This window comes from Eumetopias jubatus, unplaced genomic scaffold, assembly GCF_037043125.1.
Source record: "Eumetopias jubatus isolate StellerSeaLion01/CBP00866 unplaced genomic scaffold, mEumJub1_p1.0 scaffold_13, whole genome shotgun sequence".
NCBI lineage: Eukaryota > Metazoa > Chordata > Mammalia > Carnivora > Otariidae > Eumetopias > Eumetopias jubatus.
The window spans coordinates 113,124,479-113,151,549 of NW_028274819.1; the positions used below are offsets into that span (position 1 = coordinate 113,124,479).

Genomic DNA, 27,071 nt, shown 5'->3' on the forward strand with positions numbered 1-27,071 from the left:
TCACTGAGCCTACATCTGCACATTTACAAAACAAGGTAACACGCATCCAAGGAACACAATAAATACACCTAAAGGAGCGTCTGACATTCGCCTACTGGTTCAACACCACGAATACCTGTTACGACAGATTCTCATTATGAGGAGCATAAGAGAGACTAAAACCCTATTCTCTGATCTAGGCAGACGATTCAGCAAGGGGATAAAATATGTCACTGTTTACTTCTATTCCATGCAGTATTTTCACTGAATGCAAAAAAAAAAAAAAAAAAAAAAAAAAACGTTAGTTCTTACACATTATGAAAACCAACTAGCTGAACAAAGCCAAGTAAGGTAAACTTTCAAATAAATGAAATTCAAATAATTAGGGTTCTTATGCTGGGTAACAGCCCATGCAATTTTTAGAAATATTAACACAGCTTACGAGAAGAGTTTGTCCAAAAAGCACAAGCTAAGGAGTCGGTAGACCCATGTTCGAATTTTACTTTGTAGTTGCTCAAAGGATGTGGGCTACGTGCTTAAAGCCACCAGCACCTGGTACTGGCTATTAGGGCCGCCATGACTCAAGCAGCGGGAATTTAGTTTCTCACTGTCTCTGGTGGCTGCAAGTCCAGAGACCAGATGCTGGAAGACACGGTTTCTTCTGAGGCTTCTCAGCCCGGCTTGCTGACGGCCCGATGGCACCTTCACAGGCTCCTCCCGCTGGGTGTGTCTGGGACCTGTGCTCTTCTCAGGAAGACACCAGTCCTCTCACATTTGGGCTCAGAGGACCTCATTTTGCCTCAGTTAACTCTTTAAAGGCCTTATCTAGAACGGCAGTCACACTCTGAGGTACTAGGGAGATCAGGACTTCAACATATGGATTTGGGAGGCGCAATTCAGCCCATAACCACGGTGGACCCTCAATCAAGCAAAAAGGACAAGTTTCTAAAGTGATTTCATACCTTCTTTCAATTCCTCAAGGGCAGGGAGAACCCTCCCACCGACGCGAGGCCGTGGACCCACAAGTGCATCAGCACCTCACGCTGCAAACAAAGGCAAGGCAAGATCCTGGAGGATGGAGAAACTTTCACTCCTCCCAGGGTACGCTCTACGTAAAGGCACCTAAAGGAGTCACAGGTAAGAAGACACACGGAGTGTTTACTATTTGCTTTCCCTGGGCCTCAGAAGTCTGCTGCGGACCCAGGGGAAGGACGGGGCTGCTCAGGCCCAAGGAGGAGACACGGACCCCTGCCTGTGTCCACCCCCTCTTCCCACCAGCATCTATGCAACAAAGCCATTACACTATTTTTTTTAATCCCAATGCAGATTTACCTAATTTTTAACATGGATTTTACTTATAATACACAAAGCAACTACACAGATATCTTAAAAGAATTTCATGAATCACATTATTTAAGAACACTTTTTTAAAGATTTACTTGAGAGAGAGACAGAGAACGAGGGGAGGGCCAAAGGGAGAGGGAGAAGCAGGTCCCCGCCGAGCAGGGAGCCCGACACTGGGCTCGACTCCAGGACCCCAAGATCATGACCTGAGCCGAAGGCAGACACTTGACCGACTGAGCCTCCCAGGCGCCCCTAAGAACACTTCTTAGTAATTTGTTTTACGAATTCCACTTTTATTTAACAGCTAACATCTGAGTGCTTACAATACACAGATACGACTATACAGTAAGTCATTTAACCCTGATATAACCCTATTAAGGCGTGGAGAAAATAAGTCAGGAGGAAAAAAAACGATGCAGTCTTTTTAAAGAATTTTATTAAGAGGTTCTCACAAATTAGGGAAAAGCTTATTGACCAGTAAGAAAGAAGTCCTTATTTTAAAACACAAGTGGAAAAACATCAAAGAGAATTTGGCACGGTAAGTGTGGTAAACTCCAGTGGTCCCGCCCGGTGTCCAAGTCTTGTCAACTGCACACTCTCAGGTCGTGCTCAAAGCTTCCAGAAGGAACACCAAACCCAGGCCCTTCCGACAGGACACCTCAGGGCACTGAGGCTCCCCCGTAACCTCCCCCGAACTCGCACACGCTCACTAACACAGCCCATCACACACAAACCCCCCCTTCGCCTAAACAAAGATTAGGGCACAGGATACTAATGTTCTGAATCAAGATCACTAGTAGCAAAGCAGAATACAACACAAATGTCCTAATTAAAGAACCAATAATTCTTTTATACTTCAGACAGCTTCACGTGTTCAACAATGTGCTAAGGACCTTTATGAGAGAAAGGTACGAACGGTGCCCTTAATTACCCCCCTGCAGATGGGGCATTTTCTCAGAGAGGGGGCACATTCCTGGCACACGACCAGGTGGCCACACGGAATGAACACTATGGAAACTTCTTTGTCCATGCACACTTTACACGTCCTCTCTTCCTGCAGCCTCCTCAACTGCTCTTCCAGCGACAGACCTAGTAAGAACAGACTTCAGTGAAATTTAGTTTCTACTTTAACTCCCATTAAAGAAAAAAAAAAAGGGTACTATTTCCCATTGGTCTTAAGTCTTCATTTTGTTTTACCTGAAACATCTTCAGTTGGAATATACTTCATGTTCTTGTCCACTGAGGAAAGAAAAACATACAAAAGGCATTATTCTACCAAATATAAGACTACGTCACCCACTACTCATTTCCTTGAACAACAAAGATGCTAGCTACAGATGAGGAATTACGCAGTCATACTACTGGGGCAATGGGAAGACCTCCCTGTTTTAGAACTAGTTAAATGTACAGACTAGGGTTGGCTAACTGGATTTATCATTTGTCAAACATAAACATGAACATAATCCCACAGATTTCTGAAATAATTTTACCAGAAACTCACCAAATAACTTCTTATATAACGTAGAGTCAATTTCTTTTAAACAACTTTTGAAGATGTTGGCAGCAGTGTTTCCTTTAACTAAAACGGTATCAATCAGTTCTCTTGCTTGCAAAGGTATCTGTGTTTTTTGCTTAATGATATCGTGTTCCTGTTTATTAATTACATTGGCCTTTAAAAGATTATCCAGGATAGGAAGCACACAAGTCAACTGTTGAAAGAGAGCCATTCTATTCCTCCGAATTAATGACAAATCATCTTCATTTAAGAAAGAAAGAAGAAAAAAATCCGTTAGATTTTAAAGGGCTCCAACTATATACACATAGTCATTAACAACCAGCCCTACAATTTAGGCCCTAAATTAACAGGAGCTTGAAAAAGAAGCATAAAGTTACTTGTTTGCACTTAAATTCAAACCCATCATTCAGAAAACTTCTGGAAGATTTAGCTAAGGCATATCATATAGTACACACAACACACAGGGTCTCTGTTTTTGTCATTTCTTAAAGTGGAGATATTTACACAGGTCTTTGAACCCTGCTGTTCCATAGAAAGAAAGCAGAATTTTGAAGGACAGTAAAACTATGGAATTAGTAATACTGACTTCTATTTGCATCCTATCACTATAGTTTTACAAACACTTTCGTACAAACTCCCTTATTTGATACCAAAGATCCTATCACTTGAATAAGGCGGGTATGACTACTTCTCATTTTCAAACACGGAGGAAGAAACCTCAGAGCACAAGCGACCTCCTCAAAGAGCCAGTCTCCTGATGACATTCTCCCCACCCCGTGCTGAAGGAGCATGGCTGCAGTGTGAGTCTCACCTGTCCCGCGAGGACAGACCCAGGCCCCCACGCCAGCCCCGCCGCTCCCTGGCTATGTGCCCTGAGCCGTCACTCCCACATCCATCTACTTCACAAACAACGTTTCCATGTGCTTGGCACTACGCTGAAATGTTTTGTTTGCAATTTCTCATTTAATTGTCCCAGAATCCCATGCAATTCATACTATTACCTCCATTTCATAGAATCGCAACCTGCTTTCTGACAGAGCCAGGATTTAAACGCAAATCTGTCTCAATTTAGCAATCAGACTTTACCGTTCCTCTCCATGAGCACACGATAAGGTGCTCTTAAGCCACGCCTAGCATTACTTACCAGCTTCAACACAAAGTGTCTCCCAGCCCCCACCCCCCTCAACACTGTGGAGCCTTGGCCTCTGCAGCTGCTACATGCTGGACGCCACAGCTCGGCCGCGAGCCCCGGGAGCAGGCACCGCGGCTACGACAGGCATGGGGTCGGGCATGGGCGCGCGTGCTCCGTTCGTATTTCCCGGGGGAACGATTACTCAACAGACTGAGCGTCCCCTGCATGAACACCACAGTCAGCTCCCTGATCAGCTCCCCACTAACTCTGGGCCAGGCAGGGGCCTCTCAGCAACTAAGACTTCACCATCAGGTCTATGTTCTGTCAAAGGACCACTGAGCAAGCACCACGGAGTCAAATACCATGTTAAGAATATGATTTCAAGGACATTTTTTTAAAAAACTGAAATAAGACCTGCACCCAACTTTCAACTCTTCCTTTCTCAAAGAATATAAATGTTATATATGAGCGAGGAAAGTAATACACTTCAAGAAGTTATATACTAAAATCATCTGATTGGCACCAATCACAGACCTTATTGAAACAGAAATGCAGAAAGGAAGCTGTCATGCCTAGTTCCCAGCATGGCCCACCATGCGGAAGGGGGAGCACCTGCAAGTAGGTAGTGGACACACGCCAGCGCTCCTGTGATGGGTCACCTAGGCCTCCGAGCCTCGCAGAAACAGGGCAAGTGACTAACATTCCCGAGTACCTGATGCCATTTCTTCAGTTTGTTGTTCCTTCTCTTCTTCTCGGGTCTCATCTTCAGCATTAAGAAGCGCTAACACAATATCGTTAACGGTTCTGTAATTCTCCCCAGTGGTCAGGATCTTACTCTGCACCGTCTGCCTCACCAGGCTTCGACTGAAGCCCATCTCCAAGGCGGCCTTCACCACGGGGGTGTTCATCATGACTGCATCTTCTGAAGAACCTTCTCCAGGGCCAAAATGGACAACTATTTGAAAAGACATGTACCAACGCTTAATGCCACAAATATCAAAATACAGAGAAAAATCATGACTACAGCACAGTCTTTACTCTCATACTGTTCATATCCTGGTAAGGCACATGAGCTATTCATGCACCAATTACCTGTAATTCCCACAAAAGTATGAACACAAGAGGATCAAATGAGAGTGTAACAATATGCTCTACTTTTTAAAATATCACTTCCCGCATTACATCTTGGAACCTACTCAGTGAGAGACTCTGTAAGGACAGGGCTTAGGAATCTATGTCTTCTTGAAAAATCACAAAACGGGGGCGCCTGGGTGGCGCAGTTGGTTAAGCGTCTGCCTTCGGCTCGGGTCATGATCCAGGGTCCTGGGATCAAGTCCCACAGCAGGCCCCTTGCTCAGCAGGGACCCTGCTTCTCCCTCTCCCTCTGTCTGCCTATCTGCCTACTTGTGATCTCTCTCTGTCAAATAAATAAATAAAATCTCTAAAAAAATAAATACACAATAAAATCCCAAAATGATTCTGATGTACAGTCATTTTTGGGAGCCAATATGCTCTAGGACTGTAGGTACACCCCAGGAAAGCAGGGGAAATCAACAAAGACCTCATTAGAGCTGACGTCAGAATTTGGACTTGAAGGATACACGGGATCTAGAGAGGCAGACGGATAAACCAGGGGGAATAACACCGATGGAGGGAGTGAAGTGGAAGATTCGTTCACGCAAAATACGTCTAACAACGTAGTCACAAAATGTGGCTGAAGCAGTCACGTGACTGCGATCACGACAGACGCTCTGAGAACAGAAAGCTGTGTGAGGTGACTGAAAGAAACGAGGAGGGATGAGGACCAGTGACATGGGGTGATCGGGGAAGCACTTTCTGGGAACTGGGTCAACTCTGACCAGTACGGCACGTCGGCAGAAATTACAAAAAGCCGTCATCCTTCAAGACGCCTGACTGCCCTCTGCTGGACAAGTGCTCTAATAAACACGACTGCAGCACAGCCACCCACACACGGCTCACGGCTCAGGCGCAAGCCTGTGGGGAGAGGCAACAGCACAACAAGCGCATGAGCCGTAAGAAGGATCATGGGAATGTCTGAGAGGAATCTTCTAGGCAACAAGAGCAGCACAAAAGCCCAATTCGAGACAAAATCATGACATTCAAGAACTAGAAAGGGGTGCCTGGGTGACTCAGTCGTTAAGCACCTGCCTTCGGCTCAGGTCACGATCCCGGGGTCCTGGGATCGAGCCCTGCATCAGGCTCCCTGCTCGGCGGGGAGTCTGCTTCTCCCTCTCCCTCTGCCTGCCGCTCCCCCTGCTTATGCTCTCTGTGTCAAATAAATAAATGTTAAAAAAAAAAAAGAAGAACTAGAAATAAAGTGGTGAGTGGCAGTCAGAAAGGAGGGTGATCCCCAGACCGTGTAGAGCCAGTTTATTTTTCACTCTAGGTGTGACAGAATGTTCTGCAGGCATTTGAAGTGAAGAATGATAAAACCTGGTCTGTGTTTTCAGAAGATGATTCTGGCAGCTCTGTGATAAACGTTCATGATGTGAGATGGAATGAGACCGGCCAGGCCATCACGAAGATGGTGACTGCAGTATGGACTGGGCTGACAGTGCCCTGTGGAGAAGGACAGACACACGAAGATTCTGGGTTGATGCCTGACTTGAGTCAACTTTCTGAGCTCAGTAGGTGGGTACCATTAACTGAGATGGGGAAGGCCAGACAAGATCAAATCTGAGGGATCCAAGACAGGAGAAAAGGTCTGCTCTGATCGTATTAACCCTGAAACACCCATTATAATCAAGTAGAGATTAAATATGTAGTTGGACATGCCAGCCTGGAGCTAAGGAAATGAAGAAATAAATTTGGGCCAAGTGGTGAGAAGTACTCCAGCATTTATGGTTTGAAAAAGGAGCCACCAAAGGAGACTGTTCATGATTAACCAGAGAAATAGAGGAAAACCAAGAATGTGGTGTCCAGGAAGCCAAGTGAAGGTGTCTTAAGAAGGATGCAGGAAAGTCATGTCAGCAAGACTACCAAGTAAGATGTCCCCCGCTTGTACTGTGACTCAACAGCAATTTGGAATACACCTGCAAACAACAGTGCCTTTGTGAAAGCTTTGAGATCCAGGCAGAAGATTATGAAACCTCCATATCCTCAGGACTTGGCTACAGGTCCACTTGGCTTGATCCTGTCACCAGCACCCCACACAAAAGAATGAGGACCCAGGCCTACCCATGCTTTAGCATACGGACACACAGACCTCGGTTCCAGCTGCAGACACTGAAATTGCCTGTGAACTGCATCCCACCATAGTCCGGGGAGCCCCTGGAGGTAAATCCACCAAATTCAGTCAGAATGCAGAATTGGAAGGACCAACCTATCCCAGCCTCAATCTGCAAACAGTCCTGCTAGCACAGGGACGCAGCAGGACACACTGGCCAGTGCACACCTGGAGCTCCTGTCTGCGCCTCAAGAGATCCTGCAACAGCTCCAGCCTCTCCAAATGCCATCAGGAAGCAGCCCTGCCCACCAAAGCACCTGGCGGGAGACATGCGCACCTGCGCCTCCGCAGCCAAGTCTGCAGACCTCAATTTTGGCTGTAGAACCAGAAACAGCCCTCAGGCTCAGTTCCCACCCCTCTCAGCCATGGTCCAAGACCCCTTCCTGCTCCAGACAGGAGTCCTTGCACAGACCTAGGTGGAGCCACACCCATCTGCATATCTGGTAACAGTCCTGCCATCTGTGGACCCTGCAGCAGATCTGGATCCCAACATCCTGTAGAACAATGTACTAGAGACAGTACCACCCATCAAGGGACCAGACAGAAACCACGCCAGCCTGAGTGCTGGTAACAAGCCCACCAAGCACAGATCCCACCACAGACCAAGCAACAGCCTCAAAACTGGTTCCAACCATGTATCCTCCAAGGGAACTGACAGGAAAAGGTCTTTTATCTGCCAAAACCAGTCTGTAAAGACTAGAAGAGGTGCTTCTTTCTTCAAATGCACAGACACCAATGAAAGGCTGCTCATATCATGCAAAACAGGCAATAGGACAACACCAGAGGAAACCAAGAAAGGTCCAGTAATTTACCCCGAAGAAATGGAAATCTACAATCTGCCTGACAACAAACTAAATATTATCATCTTATACTCAACGAAATTCAAGAGAACAAAGATAGGCAACTAAAAGAAATAATAATACATTTCAGAAATACATTTCAGGAGTTTAATATAGAAAAAGAAACCACAAGAAAGAACCAAACAGAAATCCTCGAGCGGAAGAATACAACAGAACTGGAAAACTGAGGCACGAGCTTCAACAACTGATCTGACCACAGAGAAGAAAGTATCAGAGAACTCGAAGGGAGATTATTTGAAATCAGCCAGTTATAGGAACAAAAACAAAAAAGAATGGAAGAGTGAAGAAAGTCTATGCAAGTTATGAGACACCGCCAAACAAATGAACATCCACCTCATAGGAGTCCCAGAGGAGAAAAAGGGGCATAAAGTTTATTTAAAGACGTAATAGCTGAAAATTTCCCAAATCATGGGAGAGATTTTCCAGTTGTTATTGTATTCTCCAGCAACAATAAAATCAAAGAACCACAAGCATGATCAACCCAAACATTATTCTCAAATGTGTAATAGTCAAAATGTGAAGAGAGATAGAGAACTTCGAAAACAGCAAGAAAAAAACGACTGCTCACGTACAAGGGACACCCTCAGTCTCTCCGCACACTGCCCGACAGAGATCGTGCAGGGCAGCTGAGACGGACTCGGAAAACAAAACCACACCAATAATAAAGGCAAAACCATCCTTCAGAAATGAAAAAAAAGATAAGACATTCCAGAAAACCAAAGTTGAAGGAGTTATTCAACATTAAACCTGCCCTACAACCAATGCTAACAGGTTATGTGCAAGCTGAAATGGACACTAAATAGCAACATGGAAACACACCCAAGTGTATAATTTCCTGGTAAACGTAAATGTGGAGTCAAATTCAGCATACCCTCTACTATTACTGCGTCTCTAGCGTGAAAGTTAAAAAACCAATAATATTAGTAACTACAGCTAAAATAACTTGTTAATGGATCCATATCAGAAGACATCAACAGTGCAAAATGTGCGGTGAAGATAAGTCGAAGTCTTAAGTTGTTAACCAGCATAAAGCAACGACTCCATCTCTTAAGATGTTTTAGGTGAAAATCACAGTGAACACAAAGACAAAACCTATAGTTAAAGCACACTATGACAGAAAATAACTAAAAAAGGACTACAGCAAGAGAAGAAATGAACAAAGGAACTGAAAAAAAATCATTATAAGAAGTCTTAAGAGGACCGGTATTTACTTTAAAATGTAAATGAAATAAACTACGTTCTCTAATCAAAAGACACAGAATGGCTAAATATATTTAAAGAAACAAGACCCAGCAATATGCCTCCTACAAGAGACTCTGGCAAGCTGAAAAGTGAAGGGATGGAAAAAAATATTCCATGCACATGGCAACCAAAGAAATGAAGAGTGGCTGCCTAACAAGTTAGACTTTCGGCCAAATATCAGTGAGAAGAGACAGAGAGGGTCGCTACGTCGGGACGAAGGGGCCGGTGCACCAGGAGGACATAACAAGTGCACAGATGTGTGTGCTGAACACCGGAGCACCTAAATATTTAAAGCAGGGGCACCTGGGTGGATCCGCTGGTTAAGCTGACTCTTGATTTCAGCTCAGGTTGTGATCTCAGGGTCATGGGATTGACCCCTGCCCCAGGCTCTGTGCCCATGGGGGATTCTGCTTGAGATTCTCTCTGCCCCTCCCCCAGCTCTCTCTCTCAAATAAATAAAATCTTTAAAAAATAAATTTAAAGCACATATTAACAACACTAAACTGAGGAAAAGAGACTAATACCTACAAGCAGGGGGCTTCAGTAGCCCACTTTCAATGTTGGCCAGAGCACCCAGACACAAGATTAATAAGGAAACCACAAACCTGAACAACAATCTACACCAAGTGGACCTCACTCAGCAGCACAGAACACATGCTTCTCAAGCTCTCATGGAACAGTCCTCAGGACAGATCCTAGCTTCTCCTCAAAGCCAGGTTTAACAAACTGAAAATACTGAAATCACATCAAGTATCTTTTCCACCTACAATGGCATAAAACTAGAAATCAGTAACAGGAAGAAAACTAACAAATTCACAAATACAGGGAAATCAGACAACACACTCTTGAACAACCAATGGATTAGAAAGGAAATCAGTATGAAATCAGAAAATACTTGAGACAAACAAAAACACAACATACCCAAACTTAGGGGATGGAGCAAAAGCAGTTCTGAGAGGGAAGTTTTTAGCAATAAATACCTAAATTAAGAAAAATGAAAGCTCTCTAGGGTGCCTGGTGCCTGGGGGGGGCACAGTTGGGTAAGCATCCAACTCTTAGATTTGGCTCAGGTCGTGATCTCAGGGTCGTGGGATCAAGCCCCAGTCAGGTTCCCCAGCACTGGGGAGTCTGCTTGAGATTCTCTCTCTGCCCCTCCCCCACCACACGCACTCAGCACAGGCTAAAGTAAGTGAATCTTCAAAAAAAAAAAAAAATGAAAGCTCTCAAAAAAACAAAACAGGAAAAAAAAAACCCGCTTAATTTACACATCCAGAATACAGGAAAATAAAGTGGGGGATCGGTGAAACAGGTGAAGGGGATTAAGAGTACACTTATCTTGATGAGCACTGAGTCACGTATGAAATCATTATAGCGTATACCCAAAAAATATAACACAGTATACTAACTACCCTGAATTTTAAGAAAACTCACTAGTTTAAAAATAAAAACAAAACAAAAATATAAAAACAAACAAACTAAGCCTATGGTGAACGGAAAGAAAAATTAATTAAAGATTAAAGCAGAAATAAATGCCACAGAAACTATAAAAACAAAAGGAAAAAACAATGGCACTAACAGTTGGTTTTTTTGAAAAGAGAAAACTGACAAACCTCTAGCTAGACCAACCTAGAAAAGAGAGCACTCATACAAAATTAGACATTACAAATGACGCTCCAAATATGCAGAAGCTCCTAAGAGACTACTGTGAACAACTACATACTAAGAAACTGGACGATATATATGAAATGGATAAATTCCTAGAAACCTACAACTTAACCAAGACTGAATCAGGCAAAAATAAAATATCTCAACAGAGCAGTAACAACTATGATAACTAATGCAGTAATCAAAAATCTCACAACAAAGAAAAGTTTGGAATCAGATTTCACTGATGAATTCTACCAAAGATTTTAAAAGGAATCAACACCAACCCTTCTTAACCTCTTTCAGCATCCTGCAGAGAAAGAAACAATCCCAAAACCATTTCATGAAGCCAGCCACCCTGACAGTAAAGACAGATAAGGACGTTACATGAAAACAAACATCAGGCCAATATCCTTGATGAACAGACACGAAACTGGGGAGAGGGGCAGGGACAGCTAAAACGGTGGTGGAACAGGGGACTTCAGGCTCACCTCGTCCCTCGAACTCAGCTAGATAACTATCAGATCATCCTAAATACCCCAGAAGTCACCCTGAAGACTGACAGAACACACTCCACAACTAAAGGGAGAGAAGAAGCCACATCGAAGAAGGTGCGAAGTGTGGAGACGTGGTCTGGGGAGAAAGGGACTGCAGGGGCTGCAGAGGGCAGGGAGCCCTGGTTGCAAAGAAGCGGGAGAGACGGGGGCACACCGGGGAACGCACAAGGAGACCGTTTCCCCAAAGCTACTGTCTGGGAAAACGACGGCTGAATTTCTTGAGTTCTCGCAACCAGCCAGGATTAAAGCCTGGAGTTTTCAAGGTCAGCGGGCTTGGCTGAGCTAGAGCCTGGAGGGCACTGCCCTACCGCTGGAGAGGAGGCAGGCAAACAACCCAGAGGTGGACAGCATGGAAACAGTGATCTGGGAAACCTGAAAACGCCTGGGGCACGCAGCGGGGAGATTATTCGCTCTTCTTGGAGAGGCAGCGTTCACAGAGCCGCCTCTCTGGAAACAAAGGAGCCCACTGGCCCCCCTTCCCTCCCCGCCCCTCAGCATAAACACGGAGCCACCTGCAGTAAACAGCGCAGCGCCCACACTGGCCGCCTAACCTGCTTACACCAGGTCCCACACCCCTGTGCTCTGCCGGGAAGGCCCTCCTCCGGCAGGCTTGCTCAGTCCCAGAGCAGCAGGCCCCTCCCCAGAAGACAAACGGAAACCCCTGCCCATACCACGTCTCCCAACCAGGGACTTCTGCAAGGCCTCAGTTCTGGTGGAGATGGTGTCAGGTCTCATTTCACAAGCAGACCAGTGCACACCTCATTAAAACTCGCCACACTCAGGCCAGGGACCAAACACTGTCCACAGCGGGCAAGGAGAGCCTCTGCAGACCGCTGGCCCGAAGGACAGAGCGGCCAAACCACAGCAGGAGAGTGCATGAAAAACACATCTGAGACACTCCCTGAAGCACCGGGCCCTGGGCACTGCAGGACTTCTTCATACTCTCAGAACGGGTCATATAACAGGCTTTTCTAACACAGAGAGAAGGAAGAGACATAGACAAAATGCCAAGACAGAGGAATTTCTCCCAAATGAAAGAACAAGATAAGGCCACGGCCAGAGATCTAAGCCAAACTGATATAAGTAACATGCCCGATGGAGAATTTAAAGCAACGACTGTGAGGATACTCGCTGGGCTTGAGAAATGAATGGGAGACTTCAGGGAGGCCCTTATCGCAGAGATAAGAAAATAAAACAGAATTAGTCAGAGATGAAGAATGCACCAACTGATCATGGAGACAGGCTTGATGCAAAGAACAGCAGGCTAGACGAAGCAGAGGAACGAATTAGTGATCCAGAAGACAAAGTGATGGAACATAATGACGCTGAACAAAGGAGAAAGAAGAATCATGGAACACGAGGACACACTTGGGGAGCTCAGCGACTCCGTCAAACATCGTAACGCTGGTATGACAGAAGTCCCAGGAGAAGAGGAGGAAAGGGGGCAGAAGGTTTATGTGAGGAAATAACAGCAGAAAACTTTCCTCATCTGGGGAAGGAAACGGACATCCAGATCCAGAAGGCACAGAGAATGCCCATCAAAATCAACAAAAGCAGGCCAACACCAAGACATACTGGAGGAAAATTTGCAAACCACAGTGACAAAGAAAGAGTCTTAAAAGCAACAAAAGAAGTCCTTAACTTACAAGGGAAGACCCATAAGACTAGCTGCAGATCTCCCCGCAGACACTGGGCGGGCCAGAAGGGAGTGGCATGATGTATTATTCAACGTGCTGAATGGCAAAAATCTGCAGCCAAGAATACTCTACCCAGTAAGGCTATCATTCAGAATAGAAGGAGAGATGAAGAGTTTCCCAAACAAAACCAAAGGAGGTCATAATCATAAGCCAGCCCAGCAAGAAATACTACTAAAGGGGACTCTGAGATGAAAAGAAAGATCAAAATGACAAGAAAGGAGCAGAGAAAATCTCTAGAAACAAACACAAATAATAAAATGCACTAAATTCAAATCTATCAATAATTACTCTGAATGTACATAGACTAATAGCTCCAATCAAAAGACATGCAAGTGTCAGGATGGATTAAAAAAAAACAAAAAACAACAACAACAAGGGGCGCATGGGTGGCTCAGTCGTTACATGTCTGCCTTTGGCTCAGGTCGTGATCTCGGGGTCCTGGGACAGAGCCCCACATCGGGCTCCCTGCTCCACGGGAAGCCTGCTTCTCCCTCTGCCACTCCCCCTGCTTGTGTTCCCTCTCTCGCTGTGTCTTTCTGTCAAATAAATAAATAAAATCTTTTTAAAAAATTAAAAAATTAAAAAAAAAAAGACCCACCTATATGCTGCCTACCAAAGACACATGTTAGACCTAAAGACACCACCAGATTGAAAATGAGGAGATGGAGAACCACTGATCACACAAATGGACATCAAAAGAAAGCTGGAGAAGCAATATTTTTTTCAGACAAACCAAATTTTAAACTAAAGACTGTAACTAGAGAGGAAGAAGGTCACTATATCATCATTAGTGGGTCTATCCAACAAGAAGATCTAACAATTGTAAATATTTATGCCCCCACCTTGGAAGCACCCAAATACATAAAACAAATCAGAACAAAGAAATTCACTGAAATAATACAGTCAGAGTAGGAGCTTTAACACCCCACTCACATCAATGTACAGATCATCTAAGCAGAAAATCAACAAGAAACAATGGCTTTGAAGGACACACTGGACCAGATGGACTTCAGAGATATATTCAGAGCATTCCATCCTCAAACGGCAGAATACACATTCTTCTCGAGTGCACATGGAACATTCTCCAGAAGAGATCACATACTGGGTCACAAAGCAGGTCTCAACAAGTACAAAAAGACTGAGATCATACCATGCATATTATCAGACCACAACACTATGAAACTTGGAAGTCAACCACAGGAAAAAATTTGGAAAGACCACAAATACATGGACGTTAAACACGCTACTAAGGAATGAATGGGTCAACCGGGAAATCAAAGAAATAAAAGACTACATGGAAACAAATGAAAATGAATACACAATGGTCCAAAACCTTTGGGATGCAGCAAAGGTGGTCCTAAGAGGGAAGTATGTAGCAATACAAGCCTACATCATGAAGCAAGAAAAGTCTCAAATACACCTAACCTTACACCTAAAGGAGCTGAAGAACAAGAAGCAAGAAGTCTTAAAGCCAGCAGGAGGGAAATAACAAAGATCAGAGCAGAAATAAATGATAAAGAAAAAAAAATAGGTCAGTGAAACTGAGAGCAGATTCTTTGAAAGAATAAAATTGATAAACCCCTAGCCAGACTTAGCAAAAAAGAAAAAGGACCCAAATAAATAAAATCACAAATGAGAGAGATCACAACACCACAGAAATACAAGCAATTCTAAGAGATTATTATGAAAAACTATATGCCAACAAACCGGACAACCTGGAAGAAATGGATAACTTCCTAGAAACACATAAATTACCAAAACTAAAACAGGAAGAAACAGGAAACCTGACCAGACCCATAACCAGCAAAGAAATTGAATCAACAATCAAAAATCCCCTAAACAGGGCGCCTGGGTGGCTCAGTTGGTTAAGCAACTGCCTTCAGCTCAGGTCATGATCCTGGAGTCCCAGGATCGAGCCCCGCATCAGGCTCCCTGCTCTGCGGGGAGTCTGCTTCTCCCTCTGACCCTCTTCCCTCTCGTGCTCTCTATCTCTCATTCTCTCTCTAATAATAAAATAAAATCTTTAAAAAAAAAAAAAATCCCCTAAACAAATTAAGAGTCCAGTGCCGGATGGCTTCCCAGGGGAATTCTCCCAAACATTTAAAGAAGAAGTAATACCTATTCTTCTCAACTATTCCAAAAAACAGAAAAGGAAGGAAAACTTCCAAATTCGTTCTATGAGGCCAGCATTACCCTGATACCAAAACCAAAGACCCCACCAAAAAAGAGAACTACAGGTTGATACCCGATGAATATGGATGCAAAAATTCTCAACAAAATATTAGCAAGTCGAATCCAACAGTACATTAAAGGACTCATTCACCACAATCAAGTGAGATTTATTCCTGGGCTGCAAGAGTAGTTCAATATTCGTAAATCAATCAGTGTGATACTGAAGAGAAAGATTAAGATCCATATGATCACTCCAATAGATGCAGAAAAAGCATCTGACAAAGTACAACATCATTCATGATAAACACCCTCAGCAAAGGTTTAGAGGAAACATACCTCAACATAATAAAGGCCATGTGTGAAAAAGCCACAGCTAATACCAACCTCACTGGAGAAAAACTGAGAGCTTTCCCTCTAAGGTCAGGAACAAGACCGGGGTGGCCACTCTCACCATTACTATTTAACACAGAACTGGAAGTCCCAGCCTCAGCAGTCAGACAACAGAAGGAAAGAAAAGGCATCCAAACCAGCAAGGAAGAAATCAAACTTTCACTATTTGCAGATGACATAAACACCTGAAAGACTCCACCAAAAACCTGCTAGAACAGATATAAAACATCAACGTACAGAAATCTGTTACATTTTCATACACTAATAATGAAGCAGAAACAGAAATCAAGGAATTGATCCCATTTACAATCGTACCAAAACCCTAAGATACCTAGGAATAAACCTAACCCAATAGGTAAAGGATCTGTTCTCTAGAAACTACAGGACGCTTATGAAAGAAACTGAGGAAGACACAAAGAGATGAAAAGACATTCCATGCTCATGGACTGGAAGAACAAATATTGTTAAAATGTCTATGCTACCTAAAGCAATTTACACATTCAGTGCAACCCCTATCAAAATACCACCAGCGTTTTTCACAGAGCCAGACCAACCAACCCTAAAATTTGTATGGAACCAGAAAAGACCCCAAATAGCCAAAGGAATATTGGAAAAGAAAAGCAAAGCTGGCGGCATCACAATTCTGGACTTCAGGCTATATTACAATGCTGTGATCATCAAGACAGCATAGTACTGGCACAAAAACAGACACAGAGATCAATGTGACAGAAGAGAACCCAGAAATGGACCCTCAACTCCATGGTCAAGTAACCTTCAACAAAATAGGAAAGAATATCCAATGGAAAGAAGACAGTCTCTTCAACAAATGGTGTCGGAAAAATTGGACAGCCACATGCAGAAGAATGAAACTGGACCATTTCCTTACACCACACACAAAAATGAACTCAAAATGGATGAAAGACCTAAATGTGAGACAGGAGTCCAGCAAAATCCTAGAAGAGAACACAGGCAGCAAACTTTCTGACATCAGCCATAGCAACTTCTTACTAGACATGTCACCTGAAGCAAGGGAAACAAAAGCAAAAATGAACTACTGGGACTTCATCAAGATAAAAAGCTTCCACACAGCAAAGGAAACAGTCCACAAAACTAAAAGGCAACCTTCCGAATGGGAGAAGATATTTGCAAATGACTTCTCTGCTAAAGGGTTAATATCCAACATATACAAAGAACTTCTAAAACTCAACTCTCAAAAAACCAAAAACCCAACTAAACAATGGGCAGAAGACATGAATAACATTTTCCCAAAGAAGACATACAAATGGCCAACAGACACACGAAAAGATGCTCAACATCACTCATCATCAGGGAAATACATATCAAAACCACAATGAGATACTACCTCACAGGTGTCAGAATGGCTAAAATCAACAACCCAAGAAACAAGTGTTGGCAAGGATGCAGAAAAGGGAAGCCTCTTACACTGTTAGTGGACATGTAAAGTAATGCAGCCCCTGTGGAAAAGAGTATGGAGATTCCCCCAAAACATTAAAAATAGAACTTCCCAGAGCACCTGGGTCGCTCAGTCAGTTGAACGTCTGACTCTTGATTTCGGCTTGGGTCATGATCTCAGGGTCATGAGTTCAAGCCCAATGTCAGGCTCTGTGCTCAGCAGGAGTCTGCTTTAGATTCTCTGCCTCTCTCTCTGTACCTCCCCCACTTGCGAACACACGCTCTCTCAAATAAATTTTAAAAATTTTTAAAAAGAAAAAAATAGAACTTCCTTATGATCCAGCAATCCCACTTCTGTGTATTTATCAGAAGGAAACAAAATCACTTTCTGAAAGATTTATCTGCATTCCCCTGTTCACTGCAGCATGATTCACAACAGCCAATACATGAGAACAACCTCTAGGTGTTCATCAGCAGATCTGAATAAAGAAAACATGGTAATATGTGCAGAATATTATTTACCCATAAAAAAGAAGAAAACCCTGCCATTTGCAATAATATGGATGGACTTTACCAGATGAGTAATTTCTGAGAATATACAGAGTACCGGCTATAGTTCACAATATTGTATTACACACTTGGAAGTTACTAAAAGAGTAAATCTTAAATATTCTTACCACACAAAAAAACAAAATTATGTTAGGTGACCGATGTGTTTATCTTAACCTGGTAATCACTTAGCAACGTATGTGTACCAGTCATGCCACCTCTTACCTTAAACTCACACAGTGTCGTATGTGAGCCCTATCCCAATAAAGCTGGGGGAGGGCGGGATGAAGCACTCAACTGTTTCGAATGCTCGTTAACAGGTCAAGCAGTGGATCTACTGAGACAGTGGTTCTTGGGGACCCTAACAAGAGCAGTTTTCAGTACAGTAAGTTCAGAAAGAATGGAAAAGAAGAGAGTAGGCACAGATGAATCTCTGTACACATTCTGTCGTAAGGGGAAGCGAGGAAGTGAGGCAAGAGCTGGAAGAGGGCACAGGTTCAGGGTCTTCTCGGGGCTGGTCACAGTACATTAGGTCCAAACGCTGAAATATTCTAGAGACTGAAAACCTGATGCTACGAGACAGAAAGGGAAGACCACTGCCAAAGCCAAGTTCTTACGCTGGCAGCAGGTTTGAGGTTCAGAGGACAAAGGACAAGTAGAAAAGTTGGCCTTAGTTCCTTCAAGAAAAGCACAGAAGGGCGAGTGGTATGGATACATCTCAGACTGGGGGCTTTGCTGGGAGGAGAGGGGAGTAGCTCTCTTCCGATTGTGTTTACTTCCTCAGTGACGCAAGATTATGAGCTGTGCCTAAGTCAGGGAAGAAAGCGTAGAACCTTCCAAAGAGAGAAAACTTGACAGTCATTGTATGGGGAGTGGCACAGGGTGGCAGGGCGGCCCATGGAAAGCTGTGGTCATAAACTTAAAGTGAGAACGGTCAGCCCTCTCTCTTCCAGCTCTCTCACACAGGAGGCAGTTACCACGTCAAGCACCAACTCCAAATCCTCAACAACCCTCCTGAGTCATCTGGGTCATGCTATCTGCCAAGAAATGGTGCACTGTTACCTTCATTATTTTGGACACCCTAACATATGAAAATTACATACATTAACCAAATGCCAGATGTGGCCAAAACTAAGTTCTAACCAGATCTTTTCCTATCCTTGTACTAAAATACTACACACCTAACAAATAGCTAAAATCTAGCCCAGTTCTTAACTCATCCGTCAACTGGCCCTTTCCAAACATACTGGCTTATAGCAAACTTTTCTCTTTGGAGGGGTTCCTGTTCATACTTCTCATCCAGTACTGAGTTATCAGTGATGGTTATTTCTCTTCTGCATACGTCCTGTTTCCCCAGTTGGAAGGTTAGCACTTGAAGAACAAAGATTAGTATACTTGCTAGAATGCTGTAAAAACGTCATCAATCTTAGTAGACACGTAATATTTATTAGTTAACTTCCCAACACTTTTTCCTACGTCCTCAGGAATCAAATCCTGTTTATATACTTGTGTGCTTAACATTCTTAGAAAAAGTCCCATTCTACATTTGGAATATTTTCATACATACTTGGTGGATCAGCATTTTCATCTCCAGAAGTATCTGATGTTGACAAAAGCTATGAAACAGGAGAAAAATAAGTAAAATAAAAAATCTCAGACAACCTTAAACAGAGCAACAATAAGTTTACCTTAAGTAACATACATACTCTTCTGAAAACTAGGTAATTTATACTTACTTTGCTCTATTTAACGTTAATCATCAATAAAAATCCCCTTAAACTTTACCTACTTCCAAATTAGAGTTCAAGTATTTCTCTAGTTTCAGAAAAGGAGGAAAAAAATAATGATTCCTCATTCCATTTAAAAGATATTTCAGCTGGATCACTCTCAGAGGCTCCAAACTCCTAACAAGTTGTTTTTGTTTATTTATTTTTCTGGAAAAGATGGAGGAGACACTACAGATCCTCCTTCAATCCCACCACAAATTTGTACAGTGGGAGACTGGGTGATTTTTCAGAAGCCTAAAAGCAAGAAATCTTTTTTTTTTCCTTAAGATTTATTGAGAGAGAGCAAGTGAGCACGAGCAGGGGAAGGGGCTGAGGGAGAAAAAGAATCTCAAGCACACTCCCCGTTGAGCATGGAGCCCAACATAGGGCTTGATCCCACGACCCCAAGATCATGACCTGAGCCAAAATCAAGAGTTGGATGCTCAACCAACTAGGCCGCCAGGCATGCCCCTAAAAATTTTTAAAAAGCCCTGAAGATAGTTACAAAAATAAAAATTAAATGTGTCATTAGCTGGATATAAAGCAACTAACCATACTTAATAAGAAAACAAATGTAAATATTACTCCTAATAATTATCTTTGTCATTATCATTTAGGAGAATTCAGCGTTGCCAAATATAAAAAGTTACTCACCTGCTCAAGAAGGTGAGGGTACCGAGCTTGAATCTCATCAACAAAGTCCTGCCCTTTCATGCGTATCAAGAACTCACACCTATAACAGAAGACGAAAATTACTTTTAAAAAGTGTTTTATACCAAAAAAAAAAAAAAACCCTGATCTTCTAGAAAAGTGGCTTTCAAACTGTCTCATTGTGCTCCACAGTATAACCATTTTACATCACAACCTAGTACACATCAAGCAGGAAAAAAATCCTCGTAAATCCTCGTAAAACACTACGAACTCTTACTACATGCTGATGCTTTCTGGTATTTTCTATTTAATCACATTAACGAATAATAATAAAAGGGTTCAGACCTCAAAGGAGCACAAGCTAAGACTTGAAAAATGCTGTTATGGACAATTTACTTTGGGGTTTCACATAGTTTCAGAAGCTGTAATTAATATTCCTAAAACATGATCCTTCACAACATAATAACTGCTTATCTATCTCTGGGGTCCCCTCTTCCATTACCACTGAAGCACAAACCCTCCCTCCAAAACACAGAGAAATATTTTCGTCTATATGCAATATGACGGTGTTTCCCAAAAACTTGTTCACAAACTGCAAGAGCTGCTCAAAGGCCTTCCAAGAAGCTCACCTAACAGCTACTTCCATTTTATCCCTTCAGTGTCTCAATCAACTGCTGCTGAACAGCTCAGTACCGACCCGCAAAATACGAGCCTCCACCTATACCATGCTGCGTGCAAAAACTAAGAATGAATCAGAGACCGAGATGTTAAACCCAACACAATGCAACTCCTAGAAGACAGTAGCAAATCTTTTTGTCCTTAGGTCACTAAACTAAGAGAACAAAAGCATAATCCATACAAGATAAAACTGATAAAATGACATCCTCAAAAGCCAACGTTAAAACAATGAAAAGACAAGCCACAAACTGAAAACTGGCAAAACACACCTGTTAAAGAACTTGTACCCAAAATGTATTAAGAACTTTCAAAACTTAGTAATTAAAAAAAAAAAAAACTTTAAAATGGGCAAAAGATTTGGACATTTTACCAAAGGTATGTAGAAGGCAAATAAGCCGCTCACCTTCATTAATTATTAAGGAAATATTAAATTAAAACCGCAGAGAAGTATCACACCACACCTACTGGGATGGCCACACTAAACTGATGATCCCAATCACAGTTAAGGATGTGAGACACCGGGAGACCTCACAGGCTGCCGGCAGGAACCTACAACAGCACAGCCACTTAAGAAAACAACATGGCAGTCCTTAGGAGGTGAAAACTTGCCACACAACCCACCAATCCCACGCCTACCTACCCACCCAAGCCAAATGAAAACATCTGTCACAAATGTTTACTCATGTTTATAGTGGCTTTACTGCTTATCGCTCCAAGCTGGAAACAACCCAAATGCCCTTCAACTGCTGACTGGCTAGATCAGCAGAGATCGTGGAAGCAGGCTCACGACTTGTTTGTCAAGGAGATAAAACAGCTAGTTCTCTCGATGTTCTCAGTCGTCTGACAGTTTTAAATTATTTTTATTCTGGGACTGACTGACCTTCATTATGATCAAAGCAGCAAGTACAATGAGCCCTGGCTCGTCTCCCCCCCTCCCCTAAGAAGTTCAGTAAAGACAGAAATTGTTGTCTTCCATCTCCAGCATCGAAAACGTCCTCCAGCCAGCACTCAAATATGTGACAAATGAACATCTACACTGAAACTATTATCCATTCTGGTTTTCCATTTACTGAGATTAAAGGTTATCCACAATCAAAATTTGCTGTCTTCCGAAATGTTTACACAAAGCACCCTAGGCCTTTTTCCTTTAACCATCTAAAACAAAACACAAATTATGGAAATAAACCAAGATTTTGTTTTGTTTTGTTTTGTTTTATTAGGGACAAAATGCAGTAATTCAAACACTGGAACTGGAAAGCTGTTTTTGTCTTTTTAATACTGTTATTAGTAAATTTCAAATTTCATGTACACAATCCCATAGAGCCAAGCATAGTCATTTAAAATTCTGACAAAACACACTTTTTCCTAAATAATTTAAATAAAATATGTCACTTTTGAGAGTTAAAGTCAAATTTCACCTTGTTATATTATGAATATTAAAGATAAAATTTTTAAATACAACTTTTAACAGTGTACTGATGATCCATAATAAAATACTTCAAGTTTATCTTTATGTAAAAAAATGACAATAGGACGTTTTAATTTCCTGAAGGGGTTCAAGAGATTCCTCATTATGAAAGGCACTCACAGGTCAAAACACTGTCCTGTACGATCCCACTAATGGGAGGTATCTAGTCAGATGCAGAGACAGAAAAGAGAACCATGGCTGCAGGGGCTGGGGGGCAGGGGGCAGGGACGGGGAGTTCGTATGATGAGTACAAGCTTGGGAAGATGAGAAAGTCCGGTGGTAATGACGGAGGAACAATGTGAACGTACTTAATGCCACAGAACTATGGACTGAAAAATGGTTAAAATGGTAAATTTCATTATGTATTTTTTACCACAATTTAAAAAAAATTATCTAGTCCAATGCCCCCATTATACAGATAAGGACAGAGTTTCAAATGGGTCACACCCCTTGTCCCAGTTCACATAGCTCCTCAAAAATGAAGAATTAATTTCTGATTCTACTTCCACGAACAATACTGCCTCTCAATTCTTTGTGGGCCACAGCAGAAAACAGGACATACTGCTAGAGACAGTGAGTAAGATATCACAAGATCTTATCACAAGATAAACTGCACAGAAAAAAACTTACAATTATAATGAGACTTAATCAGCTTTCATTATGATTTTTGTTATTTGCCTTTTTCTAGAACATTTTACGTCCCTTCTTATTCTCCTTTTCTCTTTTTTCCAACATATGTTCTTTCATGCTATTCTACACATCTCTGTAACGGGAACCCTACAGATAAAACATATAGCCGTAATTATAAATGAGTCCTCAAGAGTAAGTTAAATTAGGGGTGCCTGGGTGGTTCAGTCGGTTAGGCACGTGACTGCTGATCAGGTCATGATCTCAGAGTCCTGGGATCAAGCCTAAGATCAAGCCCAGCATCGAATTTGCTTGTCCTCCCCTCCCCCTAAGCTCCCCCCACCCCCGCTAGCATTCTCGCTGTCTCAAATAAATAAATCTTTAAAAAAAAAAGTAGTAGCAAGTTAAATTACATTCTGAATACATGACTTACAAAAGCAAACATTCTAGAACATTTTTATCAAAATAATTAATGTTAAAATTCGGTGTATTTTAAGTTTTTGAGTAATCTCTACACCCACTGTGCGGTTCAATGGTCCCCAGACCAAGAGTCACATACTCCTCTGACTGAGCCAGCCAGATGTCCCAGATTTGGTGTTTTAAAAGACCAATTCCCCAACAGCATAAAAGCAGCTCTGCTACACTGAAACGTAAACACAGATCCTACAAGCACACCTACTTCTTGTAAGCACAGTTTTGTGTAGAAATACCTTTCACAACAATTACCTTGGAAACCACTTGGCGTGCTCCACCCACGGGTCATCTCCAGATTCCCAACACCTTAAGCCACCATCACAACAAAAGCATTTGACATCATCATTGCGACCTAAAGAAAACAAGACTGAACTTAAACCCACATCCTAATACGTAAAACAAAGTGAACTTGATAAAACATACAACCACACGTCCGTCTCTTACCCACGTAATAGAAACCAGCACTTGCAAGCTGCTCAGGCCGAACGGGTACACTGGACGGCCAGTACATAAACGTCCTCAGTCGAGCTGCATGTGTCTGCATGCTCATATTTGAAATGCTAAACCTCAGCGTCTCCAGAGAATTTTCCAAAAATGGGCAGTTGGGGAAATGTCTGCGGTGTTCCGACATCGCATCATCCTTTGGTTCCCAGTTACTCAGGGTCCCACCGCAGGCAAAGCAGGCTACCTTGTCTCCGGGTCCTATATAATAAAAGCCAGCTCTCGCCAGGTCTGATGGTGACAAAAAGGTTAACGGCCACATGTGGTAAGTGAGAAACCTGGCTTCTTCAGTACTCATCGCGTAACTGTAGGGGTTAGTCCTCAATGGGGAGAAGTCTTCGACTGCTCTAGGATTAACAGGGTTTGGTGCAAGGCTGGAATGAGAACCACTGAATGAGCCACCATGTTCCAAAGTGGGAGATAATGAATGTGTGAGAGTGTGCCTCGTTGGAGAAGGATTCTTAAAGGTGGAATCCCGGCTAGTAAGAGTAACCAGACTGTGAATAAAACTACAGCTGGGGTAGAGCTGTTTGTGCTTTTCAATAGGGTTGTCTCCAGGCTTCCAGTTGTCCAGCATCAGGCCACAGCAGAAGCACTTGACCTTGTCGTTCACACCAGTGTAGTAAAACCCCGCCCGGGCCAGACTCCTCTCTGAGACGGGGACGCCGGCGGGGAACGTTGAGTATGTAGACATTCTATAGAGTTCACATGAAAAGTCGTATTTTATTTTTTGTTTGTTGCCAACTGTCTGATTTGATAAGATCGTGCTATCTTCCATGGTCCTCTTAATTCTCTGACATGAAGAACCTGGGACAAGTCTTTGGGAAGTAGTTTTGTGCATGAGTGATTTTACTTTTTAATGTCCAAAAACCTTCACCTGAAATTTCTCCTATCTTCACACGATTTTAGTTTTTTACCACATAAAAAGAATCAAACGATAGGCTTCTACTTATGTAAAATTCACTACACCTTCCTTATGGGATTTATGCTGAGTTTACACTCAGGTGGGACGAGTATCTGTCCTAAATTACCAAGATACCATCTAGTACTGTTTCGGATTATATTAACTCTTATGTAACTCAAGGGCTAATTGCTCATTATTTGGTGTAATACTAACATAAAGGCCTGAAAGAAATTGGCACACTTACTGAAATATGTTAAAACTGCTTGATTTTTCGAGGAGGTTGATATTCCCAAAATTCTAAATAATTATAGGGTACCTAAATTATGCCTTCAATATGCTTTTAGTTACAAGCTACAAAGCCTGTTTATCAAGCCAATTACTGATTATGCTACAAGTGGGAAAAACTATATGCAGGTTTCTTTCAAGCCCATTCAAAAATCTTGTTTTATTCTAGCAAACAAGAATTAAAGTCTTCATATGGTCATATTATCTAAAGGCCAGTTGCACACAGGTTATCACCACAGTATCTACTTAAATGGGTTGTACTAGCTTCAGAAACAACTTTTGAGGATATCAGCACCCACAAGCTTTGCTGAACCTACACCTGTTTTAGTGTGTATGATGTCAGATTTTGCTTCAAGCTAACTGCTACCTCTTCCACCTCTGTTAAATATTGTCGGTATTTGTTTCCATTTCCTGCAGCATCATGATTTGTCTTTCTTCCTCGTTCTGCATACCGATAATACTTGATCAACTGAAGGTATTTTCTCCAAACTATTTAACCATAAAATTTCCACAACAGGAACTTTAACACTGCGTTTAAAAATTAAATAGCCTATCCTTAAAAATCATGTATCTAAATCATTCATTTTGTACAGATAAATCAACTTATCAAGATACAACTTATCCTTCCTAGTGTTATCTATGCATAATATTTTATGGACAGAATTGTTTATGCACCATATACCAATAATTAACCCTACTAGCCTTCCTTCTGAAAACCCTTGATATTTTAAAACTATAATTCATACACAAAATTACACTCCACAAAATTCAAGCTATATCCCTTTATAAAGTTTCTGGTTCTCTCCAAAATGGGATTTATTACTGCCGGGGAAAGAAACGAGGGGGAAAAAAGTAGACTCTTCAAGGCTGTTAATCTGAAAAGAAAAAAAAAAAAAAAGCTCTTTCAGAAAACTGGATTTTCATGGTAAAGAGAACTTAGACTTCTCAATGTATTCAGTACAGTCTAAAAATGATTTACACTTTAGATAACACACCTTAAGTCCAGAAACTTGTCACCAAAATTTTCTAACTGGAAAAACAATTAAAATAAGTGCAACATACCCCCAGCAGCACTAAGTGTCCTTTTAAAAAACGTCCAGCTCTGAAGACAGACGGACACGTCCCCATAGGCAGCTACTTCGCTCCTGGTCCCCCCTCTCCTGGCGACAACATCTAGCAGCTAAAGGAAAGCCCCTCGGCCGGCCGTGCGCTGGATGCAAAGGCAGACAGCGCTGCCACGGAGGGCCTGCACTCCAGCGGCACGGCCCGGCAGGCGTCGGGCAGGAACGCTGCGCTTTAACGGCAGGTCCGTCGAGGACCGGGCAAAACGACCAGGAGCGAAACGCACCACGAGCTCACGAACGGAGACCCCAATCCGTGCGAAGCCAGCGCGCACACCTACCCGCACGACCGGCCTCGGCGACGGGACCCGGGCGGTGGGCACCCCGCGCTCCGAGCACACGGCAGCCCGGCGGGGCCGGCCGGCGAGGAAGGACTCCCCCCCACCCCCTCCCCGCGCCCGGGACGCGGCTGCACGCCCTGCGCGGACGCCGCCAGAGCTCCGTGCGGGCCGGCCCCCGCGCCGGGGCCCTGAAGCCCGCTGTCGCCCGCGAACCCTGGGGCGAGGGCTCCCCACGGACGACGTAGCGTCCGCGAGCGGGGAGAGCCCGCAGCCCGCCGCGCCCCTGCCCCTGCCCCCTGGCCGAGGGGCCGCGGCCTCCTTCCGTCCCCCCCCGCCCGCCCGGCGCCCTCGGCCGACCCGCCCGCGCCCCGACCCGCGCCGGCAAGGGGGCCGCACTCACCGCGGGGCCGGCGCAGCACGCGCGGAAACGGCGCGACGGCCGACGCCCTCCCGTGAGCCCGAACGGCGGCGATCCCCGGAGACGCGGCTCCGGCGTCCTGAGCCCCCGCCCAGGCGGGGTACGCGCTGACGCACGCTGACGCACGCTGACGTCAGCGCCACGCCGGGGCGCCG

General features: G+C 43.4%; 1 protein-coding gene across 2 annotated transcripts; it reads right to left on the minus strand.

Annotated features, from left to right (window-relative positions):
- Nucleotides 1-1,595: 1,595 nt before the first annotated feature.
- Nucleotides 1,596-27,031, minus strand: BIRC2 (baculoviral IAP repeat containing 2). Of its 2 annotated transcripts, XM_028105931.2 has the most exons (9): nt 26,899-27,031; nt 23,851-25,971; nt 23,659-23,758; nt 20,163-20,241; nt 19,310-19,358; nt 4,684-4,926; nt 2,825-3,079; nt 2,521-2,562; nt 1,596-2,412 (listed from the first exon to the last, which is right to left on the minus strand). In XM_028105931.2, the coding sequence occupies exons 2-9, from the start codon at nt 24,746-24,748 to the stop codon at nt 2,219-2,221; spliced, it is 1,860 nt and encodes a 619-aa protein (XP_027961732.1). In that variant the 5' UTR covers nt 24,749-25,971; nt 26,899-27,031; the 3' UTR covers nt 1,596-2,218. The 2 variants fall into 2 exon arrangements, with proteins under 2 accessions (XP_027961732.1, XP_087873874.1); XM_088017748.1 differs by lacking the exons at nt 23,659-23,758; nt 23,851-25,971; nt 26,899-27,031 and adding an exon at nt 21,241-21,430.
- Nucleotides 27,032-27,071: the final 40 nt, after the last annotated feature.

What these genes read in the sequence shown, in the direction of transcription:
- BIRC2 (XM_028105931.2), bottom strand. Translation starts at nt 24,748, where the DNA reads ATGCACAAAACTACTTCCCAAAGACTTGTCCCAGGTTCTTCATGTCAG. An exon ending in ACCCTCACCTTCTTGAGCAG is followed by an intron (nt 19,359 to 20,162) that starts GTGAGTAACTTT and finishes CCTGTTTCATAG; the next exon opens with CTTTTGTCAACATCAGATAC. An exon ending in GTTATATAAGAAGTTATTTG is followed by an intron (nt 2,563 to 2,824) that starts GTGAGTTTCTGG and finishes TTCTTTCCTCAG; the next exon opens with TGGACAAGAACATGAAGTAT.